This window comes from Bufo gargarizans, chromosome 9 (genome assembly GCF_014858855.1).
Source record: "Bufo gargarizans isolate SCDJY-AF-19 chromosome 9, ASM1485885v1, whole genome shotgun sequence".
Lineage (NCBI taxonomy): Eukaryota > Metazoa > Chordata > Amphibia > Anura > Bufonidae > Bufo > Bufo gargarizans.
In genome coordinates this window covers 111,171,031-111,196,351 of record NC_058088.1, presented here as the reverse complement: position 1 = coordinate 111,196,351, position 25,321 = coordinate 111,171,031, and the positions used below count along the sequence as shown (strand labels likewise).

At 43.3% G+C, this 25,321-nt stretch overlaps 1 protein-coding gene across 1 annotated transcript in view; it reads left to right on the top strand.

Annotated features, from left to right (window-relative positions):
* Positions 1 to 25,321, top strand: part of ATRX (ATRX chromatin remodeler) — a 186,739-nt gene that overhangs the window by 72,851 nt on the left and 88,567 nt on the right. Inside the window, exons 10-13 of the mRNA XM_044305242.1 lie at positions 94 to 172; positions 13,082 to 13,215; positions 14,498 to 14,689; positions 19,564 to 19,651. Of these exons, the coding sequence (XP_044161177.1) occupies positions 94 to 172; positions 13,082 to 13,215; positions 14,498 to 14,689; positions 19,564 to 19,651 (493 nt within the window). The remainder of the gene's footprint in view (positions 1 to 93; positions 173 to 13,081; positions 13,216 to 14,497; positions 14,690 to 19,563; positions 19,652 to 25,321) is intronic.

Here is a 25,321-nt window from a genome sequence, read left to right as displayed (position 1 = left end):
TTGTGTGAACAGAGCTTTCATTTTGTTTTCTATGTCTTTTGGATAAGCTATGTTTTCCCCATTTTATATACCTATAAAAACCTGCTGTTTCAGGTGATGAAGCAGGAACAAAATCTGGTACTCGTGATGTGGAGGATGAGGACGAAGATGATGACGATGATCCTGAGAATAGGTATGATTCCAACCATACGGACTTAAAAAAGATTATAACACACCCTAAGCGTGGGTCCAAAGCAAAGCAACGGAAGAGCAAGCAGGTTGTACAAACCCGGACTTCCTGCGTTTTAAAGACTCGATCCAAGGCTGATCGCAAGTTTGACCGAGAGGCCAACAAAGCAGGGCCAAAAACCAGAAAACCAATGAAAAAATAAATCTATAAAGTGTTCACACACCTTGCATAGGGTGTGTTATAAATACACAGCAGTGTACTGTTGTTTGTGTTCATATTTTTCCTTGGAAAACTATTTTTCTTGAAAGCAATGACTTGAAGGATTGAATCTGTTTTAGGTCACACTGTTGATGCACGTTGTCCCTGCCGTCTGAGCTTTTGAACTGTAAGGTTTAGTGGGTGGCTTGGTACTTCGTTTTCTTCATTCTTGTTTAGTTTTATGTTCTCTGAACAATTTTAATTTTATATTTTGTCATTTTAAATCTGTCCTATCCTAAACTGTAAGTGAGTTTGAATAAGCATCCACGCCACAATCTTTTATTTTAATTTTTTTTACACCCATGAATGTTCAAGCTTTCTGCCGTGCAAACTATTTGGGCAACAGTGTATAATTATGCAAGTTTGAGATGTCAGAATATTTTTCTATGAAGAAGTTAGTCTGAAGTATATCACATAGGCAAAGCCATATTTCATTATTGTTTTAGAACCCATCAATATGTTTTACTTGAAATGTATAGGCCATTCTCCACACATTTATGCACACGTGTGCAACCAGTGTTGTTGCTGTAACACATCTTAAATTTAAAAAAAATCAAAATTTCATATAGTCTTCATTAAAAATGTCCTGTTTTGTGTCCTCACCTCCAATGAAGATCTGTGTGTGCGGTGTCTCTACAGGCCGCAGACACTGTCTGATCTGAACCTGCAGCATACTTCATACTTATAGGACATTTATACTTGTTTTTATTTTGTGATGCCTTAAAAGAAATGGTTGTAAATGTTTCCATCTCCTTTACTCTCAGTTAAAATGTGTTGTGCCCAGTTTTAAAGTTTTCCCCTTTCTGCGGGATAGGGGATAACTGTTTGACCACTATCCATTCTTTATGGGACTGCCGGAGAGTACAGGTCTATCAGGATGGGGGGGGGGGGGGGGGATTTCAGGACCCGCATTCTCCTGATTGTGGAGGGTCCCAGCATTTAGGGTATGATCACCTTATCGGTGGTGATCTATCATGTGGATAGGTCATAACTGAAAAACCTAATTCATTCATCATAGAATTTAAAGATAACTTGTCACCATGAAATGCAGTGCAGTCTGCAGGCAGCATGGTGTAGAGCTGAAGAAGCTGAGCAGGCTGATGTCATTTTATGGGTTAAGATTTAGTAGAAATTGCAGTTTATAAATTTAAATTTCTGCTCTTTCTGACTTCAGTTGTACATGGGGGGGGGGGTCATCAGTGATGGCATTCCCTGTGTAAATGTGTATACAGAGAAGGCTTTCAGTCACTGATAGTTGTCTTAAAGGGAATCTGTCGCCAGTTTCATGTTGCTAGGTTCTATAGCAGCTCCAACAAATGCCAGCAGGTCCTGATATTCATGTGCTCATGCTTTCTCCACCCCTGCCACTGATGGACAGCTTTTTCTAACAATCAGCAGCATGTGGACAGGGAGAGCCAGGAGCCCATAAATATTCAGGACTTGTTGGCAGGGGCTGTTCAATACAAGAATTTAGCGAAACGTCTGAGTCAAGAAAGTGACCAAGCATTTTACTAAGGGGATGTGTCACTAGTTTTTGTTGCCCTTAGGGCACCATAAAACTGATGACAGATTCCCTTTAACTTCAGACATAGCAGAGATTTAAATGCATAGTTTACGAGGTATGCTGAATCTTTCCCTACAAAAATAAATAAATAAATCAATCTGCTCTACTCCTCCTGCTCTATAACTTGGTGCCTGCAGATCGCACTGCGTTTCATGGTGACAGCTTCTCTTTAAATCATACCAGGCCTCCAGGAAGCTATGAATCTATGATGCTGTCTTTTATATGGAACTGGTTTTTTGGCCTTTAATTACCCTCGCAACAAAGTATTTGATCTGATCAATAAGTAAATAAATTAGCCATTTGGGGGGCGGGGGATAAATTAAGAGTTTTCGGAGATCGCCACAAACTTGTCCAAAGTGAGAGAGCATGTTAAGAAAATAGAAAAGAACTGATCCTTGACTGCTGAACCCCCACCGCCCCTGTGTCGCTGCAGCAGCGGGGAGTTAAGTGTTAGCGCTTTTGTTTTATAACATTCCCACATTGTGCTATAATTTCTGAAACCACTTTAACACTTTTTATCCTTTGTCAGCTTGTGAGGATCCTGCGAACAGCAGCTTAGGTTTTGGCTTTCTGAACTTCCTGTGACTATGAAATCGAGGGAGATATTATTCTTACAGGCTTTTCATTGGGACTGGCTGTAAAGATTAGTGCTCCTCCATTTTAGTATGCATCATGGTTACCCCTCACTACTTCAGAATATGCAAAGCAGTACACAGATGGATATTGTTGGATGTCTTAGCGGTGATGGCAAACTGCCCTTATTTTTAAGTATATAGATCAGAAGAGCAGTGCTGTTCTCCTAGAGATAAGATTAGCTCTCCTTATCACGTGATGCTATGTAGGTTCATTTTAACTGCAGTCACACACTTTTAGGCCTTGCATGGATATATGCTTTAAGGGTATATTCACACACAGCGGATTTGTTGCAGAACGTTTATGTAAATGAGGCTTACAGAAGAATTCATTTAGATACATAGAATTATGTTTCTGAAATTTTAGCCACAAACCCACCAAATACCCATTATAAACCACCTTATAGAATTATAACGAGGGTGTTCTTTGCTGGTATCTAAACCAGTTTCAGTAAATTAATTTTCTTTCTTAAAGGAAAGGTGGCTGCATAGACGTTGTCACCTCATTCATGGGAACTAATAAACGGGACTTGTAGGGCTCATGGCAGGGTCCTAGCATCTGGATAGACATTTTATGTTGTTGCCTCAAAATCCATCTTTAAGCTTTTAAAATAAACTGTAAATAAGAAAAACACACACGACCCCAGCATTGTGGGGCGATGCTGAGCCCCCCCCCCCCCCCCCCCATTAAGTAACGGTCTTCTCTCCTGGGAGTAAATATTTGGTGTACAGGTCCTCCTATAAAAATGCCATTTTGGGGGTTTTCAAGTGAACCACTGGGGGTCAATTTGGTGCTTGGATATATTTTCATTAAGTGTACCAAATTGAGCTGGCCTTGTGCCATGATGCATGGAGTCCTCCACCGGTGGTATAATAGAAGGCTGCAGACCTGATCCAGACTAAAGAGCACACCGAGCTGCTTTACTTGCATATCTTTAAGCCGATTGCATGACGCGTATGGACCTCTGACATGTAACTGGATAAAAAGCTGCACATAACCAAGCATACACTATTCTCTGCCTGTTTTTTTTACACGTATGGTATGGATATGTGACAATCTATGCAGCGTCACAGTTTTGCTTGGAGGATCATGGGTGCCACTTTGTGGGTTCCCCATAGTTTTGCAGAACCTTGATGGAGTTACGACACCGGTGGGGCCATGTATAATAGTGGCACTGTGTTGCGGGAATGGGGAAACATAGCACTTTTTTTCCCTACCCTGCAAACACCGCTCTGAAAATTATGCTCCGACATGGCTAGATGACTTGTGAAACCGTCCTCCTTCAAATGTTAAAGGGAGCAGTAAACTTTGCTTAATGATGCTTCTTTCTCCTTATAAAAAGCACATATTTCACATTAAAGGGAGTTTGACCCATCAAAACTGCTGTCAGAATTATATAGGTGAAGTGATTGCACGCGCCTATCAGGCGGTCCCTTCATATGCAGTGAACGGTCCGCAGCCTCTTCCCTCTGTGCTGACGGCTCTAGCATCTAATCGCTAGAGCCTGGACCCCTGCACATGAAGGCACAGACTCCTGGACACTTGCAATCAGGGCACTGGGAGGATTAAAACATAGGTCTCTTGGTCTTGCACCAGAGATGTTAACACTGCTCTTCCCATCAACTGTATAAAGCTGTCAGCAGTTTTGAGGGGTGAAACTGCTGACTGACTCCATGTAAGAAATCTATTAACTGACTGAAAGGTTACAAGATTTCTGCCAAGGTCTGTATGAACTTTTCATCCTTGTGGAGATCCCTTAAGGAGTAGCACTGACACTATTGACCCTCATGGGCACTTTCTGTATACAGGACATATAGTGAACTGCCGATGTGCGATTTAGGAACTGTAAAGTAAACCCAAGCTAAGTTTGAATATATATCGTAGTTTTAGAGAATTGCCCTAACAGTAATGGCTTATTACCCAAGCTGCATGTGAGTAACCCTAAGAGTACAGCCCTTGTGGGAGGATCCAAATAACTCTGCCACCCTCGCTCCTCCTTGATTGACAGGGCCAGGTTCCTGCATAGTCCTCTCGTCTGGCCCTGTCAGTCAAGGAGATGGATGAGCCGTCAGAGGAAGTGAATTTTTTTGGTGACAAACTACCTTTAAAATTCATCCCCTGCAAAGTAGTTTCATCTTTTGACCCTCTTTTAAAAAAATTCCATAATACTGTTAAATGAAGCCAATCTGTAATCCTAACTGTAGCCCCAATTTTAGTCTCTAGAGCTGCTTTAGGTAGAGTACAAAACAGGATTGCTTGCCCGCCAATGCCGACATGCATGTGAACTGGACTTTTTGACCTAATGTATTTCTGCACCTTCTTTAGCCAGATTGCAGTAACCTGTTTACAAAATGAATAAAGGCAAACTGGAAGACATTTTTTTTTAGATTCAGAATTGGTAGCATTTGATGTGATCCCCATATTTGTAGGGGTCCAGTGGGTTTAATAGATTGGTGGAGGCATAGCCCTGACGGTGACAAGTACTTGTGAGCTCTGCCATAACTTTGCATCCCCTCACCAACCACCCCTGAAAGTGGGATTTGTAGAACAAAAAGCCGATCTGGTACAAAAGACTGACCTGAATGTTACCCACAATCCATTGCTGCTTTCCTGTGTTTTACTATGATTTTATGGATAATATTTATTGGTCAGTTGATGTAGCTGATGAATTGACATTTAAGGAGTCGTTTCAGGAGCGTGTTGCTTCTGCGACTCCACAGTTGTTTGCTGCTATATTTTAAAAGAGAAAACAAATATAGTAAATACAATATAAAGACATTAATTTCATAAATAAGGTGCCGCTTTTTCTACAGCATTCTCCTTTGCAGCTTTTCTTAAGCATGAGTGTTCATGATGAATGATGAATATTTGCTATTTATCCCACACAACTGCTGAAGATGCTGGCTTTTTGGCTTTTGTTTCTATAGACTTGTGGTTCTGTTTAGCTTGATTTTACAGTATAGGAGCATAGCACTGCTGATTCAGACTCCATTATTACATGGGAGGGGGTAATATATCAGATCTATATAGGCTGGTGCGTACACTTTTATATAATCCTGAGGCAATTAGGGTAATAGCCCACATGCCATTTAGTTACATCCATGTACCCACTGAGTAGGACACCAAACATGGCGGCTGCACTGTAGAGGTCGCTGCCACTTAACCTGCCGCTTAATGTGCAAATCATGGACCCACTTATTTACAGGTGGGTAAAGGCTAATTTTGGGCCTGTGTTATCAGTTATGTTTTTTTGGGCATGCTTGACAGTTTTCACTTACCAGCTCTATATTCACTATTTGCCTATACTAAAGTATAGCTGCAATAGAGCAAGCTGGCCCTTGGCCTGGTGAATTGGAGATTGTTGCAGACCAGAAATATCCATCTAAACCTCACTTTACCATGATGCCTCAAGCCTTCTTAAACTCAATTGCTTTGAGTCTAGGCATCATTTCTCCTAGTATTTCCAGTAGACCATCCTTTAATTCTAGTAATGTAGTTGATGACGCAGTGCTATGTTTCCTCATGTGTGATTTATACAAATTTTATTCCTTTTTCCTCCCCTGGGATTGTTCAAAACTGAATTCATAAATTCTAATAAGGTTAATGGTGTATAAATGCATTTTGCTTTTCTGGTTGCAATAAATTTTTTGAAACTTTCTTGTCCATGCATTTAATTTTTAATTTTTATTTTTTTTTACTTTGGGGGTGGGGGGCAAAAGGATTAATGTAGATTAGAGACTTTTTTTGTACAAAATTTACATCTGCAAATTATACAAATTTGCATCTTTTACCGAATTCTTGCCTTGGTCACATTCACTTTTATATAAGGCTGCTTTTACACCTCCAGTGTGAATTCTGGCAGGCAGTACCATGAATCAGCCGGACACAAACCGCAGCGTGCATTGTCTGCCAGCATGCACGTGGAACTCCGAGGGACCCCATTAAATACCTGTTTGTATCCGGTAATGCCGGATCCAGAGAATTTCAGCAGACGGAATTTACACCGGTGTTGTGAAACTAGCCTTAATCTGACTGTACTCTAAAAGGGGAGTTATGAGTGATGCCACAATAGTGGATTAAAAAACTGATGGCGCAGGCCATAGAGGGTGTTTATTTTTTAAAATTTTTTTGCTACTTCATTATTTACTAGATTTTAAGACTGAAACTGGTGTAAATTTATAGCTAAAATGTATGTCGGCCAGAAGATGGCACATCTTACGATTTGGCTCATCTTACGATGCCACACCAAGGAAATGTCAGGCTTAAATAATCTGCCCTTAAGTCTTGTGGGTAATTTCAGAAGGTTGGTCTCGAACCCACATTCCCAGTTACACATTACAGCATGATTATTACAACCTAAGAATACCGTAATGATCCTACCTGAAACAATTTCCTTGTGTGAGCTCTCTAAAGGCAAACTCCATTATAAAGACTAATTGGAAACTATTGTTTCAGCTTCTTTCCCAAGTAAATAAAAAATATTGTATTTAAAGATAATGGTAAAATTCTATTTAAAATAAGTCACAGCTCACTGACATTTTGTTAACTTCTTGAACACCCATCTCCACTTGAAATGTGCTCATTTTTGAAGCTTTTTTTCCTTCAGTTATTTGTATATTAATCATCAATATCTGGCGGAGGTCTAACACAACGCATCCTGGCGATCAGCCATTATGCATCTGAACTACACAGATTCGCCCATTGTGTGCAGTAGGTGAAGCTAGTTACTGCAGTCTTCCATTAAAATGAATGGGGGCAGTGCTCCAGTTAGGGAGAGTTCACATCACCGTTATTTTTCCGTTATTCTGATCCATCAGAAGAGCAGGGGGAAAAAAAAGTATTATTTGACATCTGTTTGAGACATTTCCGTCTACGATCCATTTGCCACTGGAAGAGGAATGTGTTAATTAAATCTATACCATGTATATATTATATGAAAACACGGTTCCTTAAAAATAACAATCTGAAAGTGTTATGATGTCGGGAGGATAAAGTCCTCCATGAAGTCTTTATACCTATTCCTAACAAAAAAAAAAGTGACGAAGTTCAAAAGTAGCATTCCCAGGTGTCTTGTCAGGTTTCCATTAATGTCTGCTGCTCGATTCTTCTTCCCCAGGTGGAAACCAAAACAGTAGTGTGAACAGAGCTTAATAAAAACACACACATCTGTATACAAACACACATACATGTCAGGGGGGAACTAACTCCTTGGGGACAGAGCACCTTAATCAGTGTGAGGAGTCTTATAGGCCATACATGCTCCTCGGCAATTCTGGGAGGGAAGGGATGCAAATGAGCTCTTTACAAGCTCTGCCTTATCCGGTGGCATTAGAGGCAGAGCTGTTTAAGAACTCATTCGCATCCCTTCCATACATATACATGCATATATACATACATACTAGCTGCGCCCCTGCTGCCCCTCCACACTGGCTCCCGTGCCCCCATTTTTTTGTCTGAGGTTTGTTTTCTTCCTTGCTGGCATAGTCCGTCACCTGATTCTATTCAACCAACCTCTGATGGGTCTACCAGAAACGGGTCATGGTTGAAGCCAGCGGTTGGCTGAAGAGGGTCAGGTGACATGCTCCTGCTGGGGAGAAAGAAAACAAACCCCAAACCAGAAGATGAAGATTTGGTTGCTGGTAGGGAGCAGGCAAGTATGATCCTTTCAGTGGGGGAGGCAGGCTGTCAGCACCTGCCTGTTAGAAATTATATATTCCTGGACAACCCCTTCAAATGTTTCAGCTTATGCGCCGCATATGCACAGTGAGTCCTGCAAGCAAATTGTGTTCTTAAAGCTACACTTGATTATACATTTTAAACTGTATGTGTTTTAAAGAGGTTGACCCATTAAAACCACTTATCCCCTATCCACATGATCGTGTCCAATTGATGTTGCCTTCACCAATCAAGAGAACAAGGTTTAAATGGAACATATTATGCAAAAACTTAGTAGAAAAGTTGCTAGAAAGTTTATGTACAATTCAACAGCAGCATAACTTTTACCTTCACTCCTCAGTTTTGAGGCTGTGCATTGCATAATCGAGGTGCTCATCAGGAACCTCTACAAGATTATATACATTTTTATTGATGTCTTGAGTTTAATTGGGTTTTTCACAAAAAAAAAATCATTCTAGTTTTCTTGCTGGCCACTGGACACACAGACACTTCCTGATCTCTAGCTCACTTGTCAGCTTTGCTGTATAAACTGGGACAGCATGAGCAGAGTAATCTCATTAGAAGGTGAGTGAAGGTGAGGTCTGTTGTACTGCTACAGTCTTAGATTAGGCAGGATTAATGCAGTGTACACAAAGGGTTTATATGCTGTCCTTTACATTTTTACTGGAGGAAAGTGGTACACGATGATATTTTTTATTTTTCTTTTGGAAAAGTTTGTCCTTGTATGCCTATACAAGTGACATAAGTCTGTTTTAGTAACTACGTTCACATGTAATAATTCTGAAGCATTTTATTATTTCAACTCTGTTGTACCATCTTGTTAACATTCCTCCTCTGTGAATTTATTAATAAAAGTCTGAGTATTACAGTTGGGGGGTGTCCCTGCATAGTCTGACACTGCTAATCACCCAACCAGTAACACCCAAGCGTAGCTTTATCTTTAATAGAAGGGCACAACATATAGTCCTAAGATGCTCCAGAACTGGTATTACATAGGGATGCAAGTAGATACTAAGACATGTCATGAGAGGGGACAAGTCCTTTTTAAAATCTAATAAATAGCTGCAGACTTTAATAAATGAACCCATAATGCTTTTTCTGCTCCAAAAGCAGAATATGGGTCCATTCACACGTCCGTGATTTGGGTCCGCAAAATAAAAATAAAACGTCCTATTGTCCGCAGAAAATATATTATATTATAGTGTCTGTGATGTGCGGTCCGCAAATTGCAGGTGTCCGTGTTTTGCGGATCCGCAAAACACTTACGGACGTGTGAATGGACCCCATGATGGAGGAAAAGAAGCTGATCTTTAATATATAGGTTTATATAAACTTAAACTGTTCTGGGTTAAAAAAAATAAATAAATGAGGAAATCTTGGCAGGAATCTTTGGAGAGACGAAGGGGGAGATTTATCAAAACTGGTGTAAAGTAGAACTTAGTTGCCCACAGCAGCCTATCAGATTCCACCTTTCATTTTTCAGAATAATGAAAGTTAGAAACCGATTGGTTGCTGTGGGCACTTTAGCCATATTGCCTCTACATTGCCCAGCTCTCCCTGTGTATACACAGAAGTCAATCATCCTGTGTGATCAGTATTCACCATCTCCCCTGAGAACCTTTGTCAGGATTTACATATTGATCTGCTCTACCATGCTGCTGATTGCACTGCGCTTTCATAGCGAAATGTTCACTTCAAAGGGGCATTCCAGTTATATCAAGAGTTTAACTGTTGGATGGGGGGGGGGACCAGCATTTGGATTAGTTTTACCCTATCCTGTGGCTAGAGGATGGCCTGCTATAACTGGAATACTATAGTAATAAAAGATTAGGTATAGAAAGGCTCTTATCTATGGTAATGAACATTAGTCCGTGCCTATCTATATCACGTTGATATACTGAAAATGATATTCTACATGCAGATATTGCCTATATTAACAAGGGTTCCAGGTTTCCTTTCCCAGGACTGGTTACCACTACTAGGACCAACATGCCGTATTTTGCTGTGCTTTGTTTATGTATGAAGTGATGTTCGGTAACCTGTTTCTATGTTAGGCTACTTTCACACTAGCGTTCGATCGGATCCGTTCTGAACGGATCCGATCATATTAATGCAGACGGAGGCTCCGTTCAGTACGGATCCGTCTGCATTAATAACTTAGAAAAAATTCTAAGTGTGAAAGTAGCCTGAGTGGATCGGTTCAGACTTTCAATGTAAAGTCAATGGGGGACGGATCCGCTTGAAGATTGAGCCATATGGTGGCGTTCAGCTGTCCGCCTGTCCGTGCGGAGGCGAGCGGAGCGGAGGCTGAACGCCGCCAGACTGATGCAGTCTGAGCGGATCCGCTCCATTCAGACTGCATCAGGGCTGGACGGAGGCATTCGGGTCCGCTCGTGAGCTCCTTCAAACGGAGCTCACGAACGGACCTATGAACGCTAGTGTGAAAGTAGCCTAAGTAAGCATTCACACTGCCTTATACCATTTGTGGCCTGCAAATTGCAGATACGCAAAACACGTATCCCGCCATGTGCATTCCGAATTTTGCGGATCAGCACATCCTACAGACAAGAATAGGACATGCTCTATTTTTCTTTTTGTGGGGCTGCAGCACGGACATACGGATGCGGACAGCACCCAATGTGCTGTTTGGATCTTGTGCTGCCCCGTTGAAAGAAATGGGTCCAAGTGAACCTAAGATACAGTCGTGGGAGGGCCTCCTTATGTGGTGAGGACAACTACCTATATTTTTTTTCTTCAATAATGTATATCCACAGCAGTGTTGTCACTGCCTTTCACAATTCTATAACTGGTTCTCCCATTTTGGATACATGGACACCAGGCACTGTGAATGGCAGCCCCTGGCTGGCTTGGTTTTCTCTTTGGCACACTTCATCCCTTTACAAAGAGCAGAGAAAATCCAAAAAAAACACAATCTAATGTCAGCTAATTGTGGGACTGTAAACCTGCTCAGCCTGCTAATGGTTTGTCCTTAATTCATGGCACTTATGGACCACCATTGTGGATTGTGCATTACACTTTACCCCCTAAAGATCTAATTTATGAGTGGCAAACTAATAATGTCTATGATAAATGACCTTAGAGGGCTAGAAGGGGGGTCAAGGCATCTATTTAAACGGGTTTTCCAGGCTACTGATGACCTTTCCTCAGGTCTGGCACCATCTCTGGTCAGTTGTTCCCTACAGCTCCATTCAGTGGCTGTACTGGGTTACTGCAGTTCATCTCCCGTTCAAGTAAGTGGGAACCGAGCTGCAGTGACCCCGCAAGGCCACTACAGTTTGAACAGGGCTGTGCTTCCTGTGCAAAGTGCTAGTTCCAGCGCCTGTAGGGAACAGCTGATCAGTGATCGTTCAGGGTGTCGGACCATCACCGATTTGGATATTATAGACACATCCTTGGGATTGGTCATCAATTTAAGGAGCCTGCAAAGCCCCTTTTAAAGGGTATGTCTACCTTGTGTGCACAGTTACAGCTTATGAAAAGTGTCAGTGTACATGAAGTTGAGTACTACTGTCAATTCTTCACTGGTACGTATGCATAAAAGATTGTGTTATACATAAGAGCTGCATTAACCTTTCTGCTTTCTTCAGTGCTGAAATCTTCAGGCATTGTTTGCAGTCTCAATATCTGAACAGAGTAACTAAATTGAAACTTTCAAATGGTGTTTAACGGTGATTGTGTAACAGACCGATAGGGACCGAATGACACTGTTCTGGCCTCCATTAGGTTAGATTCACAACTGCAGTGTAAATCAGTCTCTGTTCTGATGTAGGAATAGAAAAATGGAATCCATGTATACGGCATATGTTGGATGGAAGTCGTGCCAGACATGTCTAATTGACCGTAATGGAGTTGGTTATTATGTCCTTTTTTGTGAGAGACTACAATGGAGCCTCCTAACAACCTCTGCCGCAGATGTGAACCTAGCATATGGAAGGAATGGAGTCCTAGGGATATGCTTGGCATGTACACTAAGCAAACATCTTCACTAATCTTCTACGAACAGGGCCTTAATAGTACAACTTGTTTTTGGCTTGTAACACTGGGCCTTGTTTGTAGGACCTATTGAATTTTACATACATGTGCCCCAGTCGGCAAAAATAGCTGCTATTCTGTGTGCCGACATCTCATGACTGATAAATTGCTGGAATATTATACTACATAATGTAACATTTATGATTGGAATTTATAATAAGTCGTGTTATTGGATTAAAATGTAGAAGCATTATTTTATGCTCCATGTATGAGATTAGAAAGAGAATGCATTTCCTGATGAAACATTGTACATTGTGCATGACGAGGACTACTTGGCATTGTTTTCCTCCTATTTGTCTGTTTGGACCTTGGCTCAAAAAAAAGGGGGCCAAAACAGGTCTGTCAAATATTCAAGTGTGTGCAATTTCACTTATTAGATCAGTTTCTCTTTCCACGCCTTCAGTACAGCAGCAGACATTTTGGTGTCCTTGATGCACTAAGCTTCAGTCTTTGAATATACAGGATAGGGTCTGTTGTAAAGGACTGATCAATAACTTCAATATGTGTAACATGCTTTTGTCTTCTGTTTTACTGAGACTAAATGAATAAAAGAACAGAGTAAGAAAAAAAAAAAATCTGGCTGCTCGATGGAGCCCACTGGGTCTCACTTGGTAGAATACCTTCAAATGGGAGAATAAAAAGAAAAAAGTGTTTTTTCAAATTTAGTATCCCTCGAAATGTATCGTAGCATAACCAAGATCAAAACTCAATTGTTTTCATTTTTCCAGGATTGCTAAGAAAATGCTTCTCGAGGAAATAAAAGCCAATATGTCATCTGATGATGAAGTATCTTCTGATGAGGAGCCCGAGGATGGCAAAAAGAAAAAAGCCAAATCTGAAAAAGTAGAGGATGAGGATAATGGTGAGTGGTTCAGTGAACATAAATCTCTAGTGCGTGTGCAAGCATAATGTACTTCCCCTTTTCCATCCTACAGATGGACTATGGACAACTCTGAAGCAGTTTATTGCATTCTAAATTTAATCTAAAAATATATATATATTTTTTTTTTTTTTTTTTTTTTTTATTATTGGTCTTCATTAAAAAAAAAAAAAAAGTTTTCTGCAGATTTTTCTGTATAGTTGTCAATTTCTGTTTGCAGACTATTGCCGTCTGTTAGTCCCATCAGACAGCAGCTCTGACGGCTAAATTTATAGCCATTATTTCTAAATGTGCACTCTTAAAGCTGTATTCATATCATTTTTATAAGAATTGAGCTATAAGGAGTGTTTAAGCTGTCAGGAGTTCAGACATAAGGGTTACAAACAGTCTTCAGAACTGCTGTCTGACGGGGCTCAGTAACTGAAAGCTATAGCCTGCAAATAGAAATTGATATCTTTACAAAAAATTCTGCTGAAATTGTTTAATAAAGACCAATTGAAAAAAAGAATTTTATCCCAAAAAGTAGAATGAAATAATAAACCATCCCAAAGTTGTCCATAGTCTGCCTGTAGGATGCAAAAGGGGAAGTACAGGTGGCTGCAAGGAGGAGGGAGAAGCTTTCCCCGAATAAACTGCTGAACTCCATTCAGCCTGGGATCACTATCCAGGGGCTCCCAACAATTGGACTCTTTATGATCTTATATTTATCACCTTTCCTGTGCATGGGTGATACATCAAGCCTTATAAAGCCTTATTAATATATAGGCCATCAATTTTTGATTGGTGGGTGGCTGACCTCAGTGACTGAATCAGCATGATAAATAGGCTGCAGTTGAGTGGTTTTTATTTTATCTCTATTGGAATTTTCTAGAAATATATTTGAGCCCCCTCGTAATCTGTTCTTTATTTTCCTGTAATTACAGAATTAGGGCATATGGCATGAAGCTGTCATTAGGCCTTGTGCCATGGACTGTATTGCAGCCTGCAAACTGTGGATCTGCAATATGTGGGCACTGGCCGTGTGCTCCCCGCATCACGACCCATTCACTTGAACTTTGTTCAGTTTTTCATTTTTATTTTTATTTTTTTATTTTTTTACGGTGCGGATGGGTCCCTGACCCATTCAAGTTGAATAGGTCTGGATCTGTCGTGGCTGCCACACTGATGGGGCAAATTGCGGTCCCCAATGCACGGAACGGCCGTGTGCATAAGGCCTAAGTGTTCTCTTTTTAGATTGGTAGTACTAATACAACATATTTTTTAGATGAAGAAAATGAGCAAAGTTCGGACTCTGATACTGACTCTGAATCTGCAAAGAAGCCCCGCTACAGACATCGTTTGCTGCGTCACAAGCTGTCTCTGAGTGAAGCAGAATCTGAAGGGGAGAAGTCGGAGAAAGAGAAAAAAGATAAATCCAAGAGTTCAAAGGATGGCACGCGTCGGAGCAGAAGAAAAGGTATTTTAGAAGTAGATCATTTTATTACCAATGATTGTAATGGTTCAGGCCACTGAACTTGTAGCTTCAAAGAATAAATCTATATATTCGTATCATGTATTATGAAGCTGAGGAAGATGACATAGGATCCACCATTGACATTTGGTGAAGGTGGCTGCTCAGCTTCTCCTCCTCTCTGCACAGTGAAGTCAATGAGAGGTTTCTGCTGTGAACAATATCTCAACAGCAACTTTTTTCAAATGGAAGAATGTACAATTTTTACTACAACATTGTGATTGCCATAAATGGGTAGTCTAGGATTTTGACATTGATGGTCTGTCCTCAGATCGGCGAGAGTCCGGGCTGTACCCCAGCATACAAGCCATTATTTTGTAGCCCAGGGCATCGGAACTACACGTCTTTGTCCATTGTGAGGGCCAGTTTGCCTGACCCTATCAATCGGTGCAGAGGGCACCACAGTTGTAGCGAAAGCGGAGGCTCTAGGTGCACTGACAACCCCCCCGTTGCTCCTAGAGGCTCATTTGCATATATTAATGCATAATTTTTCTCTGCAAATGCGGGCACATATGAATATGGGACCAACACAGATGCCTTCAGCAGCCAATCGCACATGCAACCGGTCAGCCAGTTTCATAGGTAAAAATCTGCTGACAGATGCCCGTTAGGCCACCTTGTTTGCAAAGAGTCGAAACGTATATATGGAAAAACCTGGAGAGTAAGTCAGTGATTGATATAGATAGTGGTAGACTTTAAACCATGTGTTCAGTCAAGTCACACAGAAGAGGTGGAGAACTTATTAATTTGATGATACTATTATCTAGCGCCTGTCGAGCTCACTGCATTTTATTTTGCTTGTTGGCCGCACAGTTTTCCTTTGAGACTAGTCTAGTAGCTTGCATTGTTTTGCAAAATGGTCTGTCTAATGGCTTGCTCGGAGTTAATATAGTGGCTGGAGCTTGAATCCATTATGTTGACAAGTTGCTCTAAATTATAAGGCAATTATTTGTACACTTCTACTTTGTTTAATGGATCTTTTTAAATGACTCTCAAGGTAATTTGTCCACTGTCTGTCACTTCCCTTTTTATATGTTCGTTTAGGTACCTGGGAGATTTACAGCATCTACTATAGTAGTAGACACAATTACCAGACACCTACAATGCTATTTAGATTGAGCAGCAGCAGTAGTAATCTTTTATTGATATCTGATCCATTTAAAGGGGTTATGCTTTTGATTAATGTAAAAAATTAAAATTAGACGACATATAGGACATGGCAGTTTCTGTCTAACATCAAAGCTAGAACCAGCCCTGTACCTCCCATAGATTTCCCATTCATTACTAAGGGCTCACACGACTGTATGAATGAGTGTGGAACGTTTTGGGACCCATTCATGTCAATGAGGCCACAAAAAGATGCGGACAGCTGTCTGCATACGTAGTTCCGTTCTGCGGCCCAGCAAAAAAGAGAGCATTTTCTATCATTGTGACGGCCATGTGCGGTCCGCAAAATTTCGACTTGCACACAGGCCAGTCTCTGTGTTTTGTGGATCGGCAATTTACACACTGCAAATCACTACGGTGGTGTGAATGAGCCTGAAAATGTATCTGCTCGATTCTATTCAGGTTTGCAGCTAAGGTGTGTGTCCTTTCTGCTGCAGCTCTCTTCCTATCACAGCTCGGGGGTAGGGTTCTTTCTCAGAGGGCATGTCCTTTCTGTTGCAGCTCTCTTCTTATCACAGCTCGGGGGTGGGGTTCTTTATCAGGGGGGCATGTCCTTTCTGTTGCCGCTCTTCCTATCACAGCTCTGGGGGTGGAGTTCTTTCTCAAGGGGCATGTCCTTTCTGTTGCCGCTCTCTCTTTCTGTAACTGTCACGGTTTCTAACAGAAAATCCAGCTGTTGGCAGTTGAAGGATAGAATTGAGCATTTGCGACCTGCTCATCCAGCTTAGTAGGTGGGTGTGCACATTATACCATACAGATTAAATGCCAGGGGGCGCCATTATAATTAAAGTGAATATCCTCCATGGAGCGTTTTTGCAACAGAAAGTAAATTATAATAGTTTTCCATGCTAAATTATATTGAAATAACAGGTAATGTAAAAGGACAACCCACTTAAACTCTTTGTAAAAGTTGGGCTGCTTATGCCTCTTTAATTTGTGGTCTTTGGCCCAGCAGTGAAAATGCAAGTATTGATCCAGCACAATTGAATGGATCGCATTTCTGATGCACCATGCATGATGATTAAGGCCACATGGTGTGTCAAAAATGCATAAGTGTTGTGTTTGTGCTGATTTTCTCTTACAGCTTTATTTCATTTCAACGTATTTTATTCTTCAAACCTTGTGCTGATCAGTACTTTTCCATGTTCACCACTTTAATCTGGGATGGAATCTGAGCAAGATGGAGAAGACTGCTAATGCCAGTGCGCTGGATTTTTGTTTTGTTCACTTTGGCCCAGCAGTGTAAATGAAAAAAACCTTCAGTTAGAGCAGATGAGAAAATGAGTGCGTGCTGTTTTAATAAAAGCCTTTCATTTCTTCTGATGTCTTTTATTTCTCCTAGAAATGTATGAATAAATTGGCAGCTGGGTGTGAACAGTGAGAATGGTAACACCCAGTGTATTCATACATTTCTAGTAGGAATGACAGAGGTATGGCACAACATAGTCACAAACTTTATCCAGAATAGGTTTTTTTTAAGTTGAATTTATTGTGTGTAAAGTTGACATGAGTAACTTGCTAATACAGGTGAAACTCGAAAAATTATAACATTGTGCAGAAGTCCATTTATTTCAGTAATGCAGCTTAAAAGGAATTGCATTAATGCAACTTAAAATTAGAATTTTGTGAAAAGGTTCAATATTCTAGGCTCAGTGTCACACTCCAGTCAGCTAATTAATCCATACCCCCTGAGCAAAGGGGACCTGAGCTGTTGACTTTGGGGTTTGATGAGCTGTAAGCCATAATCATCCAAATTCTACCAAATAAAGGCTTGAAATATCTTGCTTTGCATGTAATGAGTCTATCTCGTATATTAGTTTCACCTTTTAAGTTGCATTACTGAAATAAATCACTTTGCACAATATTCTAATTTCCCCTGTATATGTAAACAATATCTCTGGTCTGCAGTATGTACAAATTTATTCCCTTTTATACACTGCTCCTCTCTAAGGGTTGGGGCCACCACCACTGGTGGCAATGCAGCAGCGGTGGCAGTGCTTGCTTACAACATGAGAAAAAGCCAACCTTCCTGGTGCCATTTATCATTGGTTGTCATGAGCTGTACAGCACCCACTCAGCCGAAGCTGCTAGTGGTTCTGATCCACTGGCAGCCTCGGGAGTGTGCACACACAGCCACTTGCAGTGGAGGTGAGACACCCCCTTTAAAGGGGTTGTCCGGGTTCAGAGCTGAACCCGGACATACCCTTATTTTCACCCCGGCAGCCCTCCTGAGCCTGGCATCGGAGCATCTCATGCTCCGATGCGCTCCAGTGCCCTGCGCTAGATCGCGCAGGGCACGGGCTCTTGTGTTTACAATAACACACTGCCGGGCGGTAACTTCCGCCCAGCAGTGTGTTCGGTGACGTCACCGGCTCTGAGGGGCGGGCTTTAGCTCTGCCCTAGCCGTTTTACTGGCTAGGGCAGAGCCAAATCCCGCCCATCAGTGCCGGTGACGTCACCGGGGTTCCTGTCAGCCCCATAGAGAGCCCCGGTACGTCACCGGAACTCAGAAAAATGCCTTTGCCCTGCGCGATTTAGCGCAGGGCAAAGGAGAGCATCGGAGCATGAACTGCTCCGATGCTCATGTCAGGGGGGCTGCCGGGGTGAAAATGGAGGGATGTCCAGGTTCAGCTCTGAACCTGGACAACCCCTTTAATGGAGAAAAACACTTGTTGGAAGACCTGATGGCTCCTCTTTTACTGTAATGTCACTAATTAAAACCAGATACCCAAATGTTTTTATTTTCTGGTTGTAAATGTTATTTTGCGTACATAATTATGGGATGTGGAGAAGTTGCCTGAGCTTCAGCTCTTCAATGGTAAGCAGTAGGGATGAGCTAATTTACTTCGGATGAAACATCCAAAGTTGATTCGCATGAAACTTAGTTTGAATACTTTACAGAGCGACGCTCCGTACAGTATTAGAATGTATAGACTCTGATGAGCCGAAGTTATCACTTTGTAAAGTCTCATGAGACTTCGGGTAATAACTTCATAAATTTCTGCTGTTAAAAAACTTTTCCTTGGAAACTGAACCAGAGTTTGGGATTATTATATTTTTTACAGTACAAATTATGAAGTTATTACCTGAAGTCTCATGAGACTTCGCAAAGCAATAACTTCGGCTCATTGGAGCCTATACATTCTAATACTGTACGGAGCTCCTGCATTATACAGTATTGGAACGAAGTTTCATGCGAATCTACCTCGGATATTTCATCCAAAGTCTATTCGCTCATCCCTAGTAAGCAGCAGTTCAGAGATGCTTTACAGCAGCTACTTGGACCGGAACTTGTAGTCTGGAAATTACATTTATGGGAGAGTGTTTTAAGCATGCTCTGTGTAGAGGTCATTGTGCAGGGAGGGGAAGGAGGTGAGCTGTAACCATCACCAGTTGTCAGGCACTGCATCCTTATCAAAATGTGTTTCATGGTCAGAGCTGCTATTTACTATATTTTGTAAAAGCAACATTTATTCCCACTACTGCAAGTTTTCTTCACTTCTGAACAGTAGCAGTCAACATATGAATGTGAGATGTAGTTATAAGCAGGGAGCAGTGTATTTCTTTAATAAACTTTAGCAGCTATTCTGCGATAACAGTATTTAAAATTTTAATTACTAATCGGCATTCCGTTATCCTTTTTTTTTTCCTAGTGAGCAGTGATGAGTCTGCAAGTGGGGCATCTGGAGTTAGTGAGGAAGTCAGTGACAGTGACTCTGATGATCAGCGTCCCAGAACAAGGTACTTTTATTTTTAATATATTTTACCTTGTTTTATGTTCTCAGTGTATGATTAGTCAAATACAAGCAAAATATACAGATGGGTGAAAACAGGTAAGGCTCCCTTCACACTCAGATTTTTCTATTTTCTAATTTTAAGAAACATAAATTTTTCATGTATGTTTCGCAAGCGTTTTTTTAACATCTTTTTCATTTTTAATTTTTTTTCCCATCAACTTTGGCCCAAGAACACCACCACAAAATAAATGTAGTGCTTTTCCCCCTTGTCGACTTACATCTAACATTTTTGTGCAGCTTTTTTGGAGGGAAAAAAGCAGCATTTTCCTAAGAATGCTGCATGTGATATCACCCTAGGACAGTGATGGCTAACCGTGGCACTCCAGCTGTGGTAAAACTACAACTCCCAGCATGCTCCATTTATTTCTACAGAGTTCTGAGAGCAGCCAAGCAAGGGGGGCATCTTGGGAGTTGTAGTTTTAACACAGCTGGAGTGCCAAGGTTAGCCATCACTGCTCTAGGAAGTAAGCAACAGTTTCAGTATTGTGTTCCTGCAGGGATAGGGCTGTGTTCGCATTACGTTTTTGTCCCACATTTAAGATATACACACAACATTTATGTTAAATGGGTGCATCATTTTTGTTGGGCTGTGCAGGATGGAAAAGCGTGGTATACTATGCATTTGCACCCTTGGTTTTGAAAAAAACATAAGTATATTAAGTTTGAGACAAAAGCGTGATGTGACAAGCCCCTAATATTTATCAGACATTAAAGATATTTAAACGCCTAGCGAGAGCTATAGGAAAAGGTTTTCCAATATTTTTATAGAATTGGTGAATAGCAGAAAAAGTATAAAATACGAAATAATTGTCATTAGAGTAACTAAACCTTTGTGTTAAAAAATGTTTTATCAGATAATTTTTATTATTGCTTTTTCAAGTAAATTCGTTATACAAGTACAGTAACAACCCCCCCCCTCATCCCTCCCCGTCCCCTTCCCAAAGCATAGTCACTTAGAAGACGTTAGGTATGGTCCATAGCTGTAATTTGCAAGTCCATCTGAAGATATCACAGTCCATTCTTCTGAGACAGGGTAGATGACATCGAAGAGCTTCTGTATTCCAGGCTATATCCACATAATGTTTCTGCACAAGCATTCAGTCATCGTCCACCATCCCATATCTCGTCACTCTCATACGCATACATCCTTCATCCCTAACACTCCATTCAAAACCCACAGCCCCACTCTAAGACAGATCATAATGTGAAATCCACGAGAACCAAATAGTTTCAATTTTTTTTATAGAGTCCCTTTTCAGGTAAACATGCTCCTCCAATTGAACTAGTGCGTGCACCCTACCCACTACTTCCTGACCAGTGGGAGCTAACTCATCAATCCAATGAAATGCTATGCATTTCCTTGCTTGATACAATACTCTCATAACGGCCACCTTCTTTTTCAGCATGTTTCTTGGCACTGTCACAAAGCCTAGTAAGCAGGCCAGTGGGTTGACCTCTAAGCCTACTTGAAAAACCCTATTTATAAGTTCCACTATCTCAACCCAATACCTCCTTAAGTGCGGGCAATTCCACATCAAATGAATCATGTTCGCACTTGAGGCATTACAACGTGGACATACATCATCCCCCCTATAGCCCATTTTCAATAGCAATGCAGGTGTTCTATAAACCCTATGTAGGAGATACAGTTGAGAGATCCTATAAGACTCGCTTAGTGACAACGTTGGTAAGTCGGTGCAAATTTTTTCCCATTTCTCCTCAGTCAGCGCCTCAATATCAGTCTTCCATTTCTCATACAACTTCAGTGGGTTGGCCTTATCAACTTCCGCCCTGAGTGTGTTGTAATAAAGGGATATCACTCCACTAATGGTCCCTGCCCTTACAGTATAGTCCAGGGATCGGCAACCTCCGGCACTCCAGCTGTTGTGAAACTACAACTCCCAGCATGCTCCTTTCACTTCTGTGGGAGTTCAGAGAACAGCCAAGCAAGTGTGCATGATGGGAGATGTAGTTTCACAACACCTGGAGTGCCGGAGTTGCTGATCCCTGGTATAGTCAATGATAGAACATCTGGGTGCCTGCTGGATCTTCCCCTTTTTCTCCTGAGTCTGAACAGCATGCCTCAGCTGTAAATATACATACAAATATGAGGGATATCAAATTCTTGTCTCAACACTTCAAAACTCTTCAATGACTCATCCGAGAACAATTGAGCCATCTTACCCAATCCATATTGTTCCCATTGCTGCACTCCACTAACCTTGTTTAGCTCAGGGTACATGTAATTAGGCCATATAGGTGTATGGGCAGTATACCCATTAATACTCAACCTTTCCTTAGTTTTCCACCAAATTGTATGTATCCTGAATAGCAACAGATATTGAGCACCATGAGTGAAATGATCCATCCTCCAAAGCCGACAATAAGCAAGTACAGTGTATCAAATGCTGAATAATACGACCCGAATTGTTCAATTGAGACTCATCCCCCCCATCCTCTGAGATGCTGTAGTTGGGCTGCAATATAATAAGACCAGGGGTCTGGTACCGGCAAACCTCCGTGTGTTTTAAGTCTCTGGAGGGTTGAAAGTTTAATCCTAGGCACACCTCCCCTCCATATTAAATCTCTGAATACTGCGTTAACAGTGTTAAAGAACCTAAGCGGGATGCAGACCGGCGCATTATGGAGGAGGTATAGAAGTTTCGGCATTAGTATCATTTTCAAGAGATTGACCCGACCAATTACCGACAAAGGCAATTTGCTCCAGGCCTGTATTTTCTTTCGAAATTCACCTAGCATGGGTACTAGATTCAAACGTTCATAGTCACCTAAATTTGTAGTTACCCACACTCCTAAATACTTTAAGGATGACACCACTTGCAGCCCTCCTGTATCCGGTGGAGACCTAACATTACTACTACCCAAGGGTAATAGGGCTGTTTGTGTTAAATTTTAATATGATGTCCCTAATGCCCTAATAACTTTTTGTAATATGCTTTATCCTACCTAAAACTGTTCTCTGTACACTGATGATAGCTCAGCGGTGTATGGAGTACAGACTGAAATTTCTCGCCCAATTTCCTTGGGGGACACAGAAGACCTTGGGTATAGCTCATCTCCATAGGAGGCGTGACACTAAGTGAGAACTGTTAAGCCCCTCCTCCACAGCTATACCCTCAGCCTGGAGAGAGAGACTGCCAGTTTTTGCTTAGTGTCCAAGGAGGCAAGACACTCCCTGCTACTGCAGGGCTGTTTTTCTCCTGTTTGGTTTTTAGTTTTGATTTTTGCTTTTGTTTTTTTTTCTTCAGATCATCAGGGACAACAGAGACGCACTAGACCTCTCTGTTTCTCCCGGGGTCGAGCTGCGCCAGTGCCGGTCATCCGCACTGCTGCCTCCCCCACAGAAGGCAAGGTGGACCAGGGCAGCCCAGCTCCCCTGCATCCCGCCAGCGCAAGGGTCGCCCGCACGCCAAGCCCCTCTTCCAGCGTCCTGCCACTACGGTGCCAGTAGCTGAAGGGGCGACCCTGCTGGAACGGACCGAGGGTGAAGACGGCTGTGGTAAGAGAGAGGCTTCTCCAGCCCTACGTTCCCCTCATTCCCTCCCCGGTCTCCTGCGTGCTGGACCCCCATACTGGTCCCTGCTGGACCTAGGCTGGGAGGTGTCGTTGGGAACAGCCATGTTTCTGGCTCCAGGGCTGTCTCTCATATCCAGCTGTTGCCCAAGCCCCACACCACCACCATACTGGTGACCGCGGGGCGACTATACACTGCCCCTTCATAGGGCATTGCACAGGGGTGAGCAATGGATTGCTGTGGAGGAATCTGCTTTAGGACCGGAGTCCGGCTCCTAGCTGCCTCTGACACAGGGGTTATGCCGGCCCTCCCCCTTACCGGTCGCAGATTCAGTACAGGGGGCCCGCGCTGACTGCCCTGGTCCGTTAGGGCAGGGGGTGCAGTGCTGGACTTCAGGGTCCCCCCCCGTCCCCCCCCCCGCTCTCCTTACCGGTGTCTAGGGCCAGGGGCCCGCTCCAGAAGCTGCCGGCTCCAGAAGCTGCCGGACGCAAGGCCCTCACGGCCTGCATGTACTGAGCGCGATGCTCCAGCAGGCCCCGGCTGACTGTTGAGGCTTCCGGTCGGCCGGGAGCCGCAAACTTTTGACCCAGGCTTCGGCCTGCTCGGCCGCAATCCGGCCCTTTGTCTCTGCCGGCCCGCGGGGTGGGCACCCGCGGCCGTTAGTACATGCGTCAGCCGGCTCCCGGCCGGGTGCCGCAAACTTTTGACCCAGGCTTCGGCCTGCACGGCCGCAATCCGGCCCTTTGTCTCTGCCGGCCCGCGGGGTGGCCACCCGCGGCCGTTAGTGCATGCGTCAGCCGGCTCCCTCCCGGTCCCGGCCGACCGCCGGTACTCCCGGTCGGCCGGGCGCCGCGAAAATCTAGGCCCCGGCTTCACGGCCTACTAGGCCACAAACTTCCAGCCTCGGTTGGAGGGGGCGGGAACTTCTCGCGGCGCGAATTCTTCCCGCCTGGAGGTCCCCCGCCCCCAGGGGATCGCAGCGCCGCCCCCTAGGCCGGAGGTTTGTTAACCTGTTGGGTACCGGCCACCAGGGGCCGGCTCCCATCTAGAGGACACCCTCTATGTTCTGGGCTTCCTGGTGGGCCTGTGTGAGATTGTGCCCCTGTATGGTGGCCCCTTTTTTTGCCTCAGAGTGGCTGTGTTTTTAAAAAAAAAAATAAATAAAAAAAAATAAAGAATAAAGTTAATAAATAACGGAATGGTTGCGCAGGACGCTGCAGCCTGATGCAGTAGTGCTGGCCGCACGCTATGCCCCCCTTCCGTAGGCGGCATGTTGCGCTCCTCGGCTGCGGTTCTGGCCAGCTACATGTTCCCCTTCTAGGCGGACCCTTGCCATCTCCCGGGATACGGCGCTGACCAAAGGCAGGCGCCCCGTCTATAGGCAGAACGTCGCCTCTCCAGTTACAGGTTGGCCATGTGCATCACTCTCACTGGATTTAATGCCGGACAGGTGCATGACCCCCTTCTGGGGCAGAAGAATTGCACTCTCACCGGATACGGTGCTGGCCATGTGCACGACCCCCCTCCTTGAGGAGCACGGCACTCTCACTGGATTCCTGCCGGCCATGTGTGTAACCCTCTTCTATGGCGGTACGCTGCACTCTCACTGGGTTCGCTGTCGGCCATGGGTATAAAACATGTGCACGTCCCCCTTCCATATGCGGAACACTGCACTCATTGGGTTCACTGCCGGCCATGTGCACGTCCCCCTTCCATAAGCGGAACGCTGCACTCTCAATGGATTCGCTGCCGGCCTTGTGCATGACTCCCTTCCATAAGCGGTAGGCTGCACTCTCATTGGTTTCGCTGCCGGCCTTGAGCATGCCTCCTTCTCTCGGGCGGCATACATACTCTTCCTGGCTGGGGTTGTTCTCTCGCGGTAGGTTGCTGGCCACGTGCTTGACCCCCTTCCATGGCGGGGTGCTTGCACTCTCACCGGATCCGCTGCCAGCCATAGGCATGGCCCCCCCCTTCCTTGGGCGGTGTACCGCACTCTCGCTGGCTTGGCTGCCGGCATGGGCATGCCTCCTCTCCTCAGGCGACATACATGCACCTTCACTGACGGTGTTTGTTCTTGCG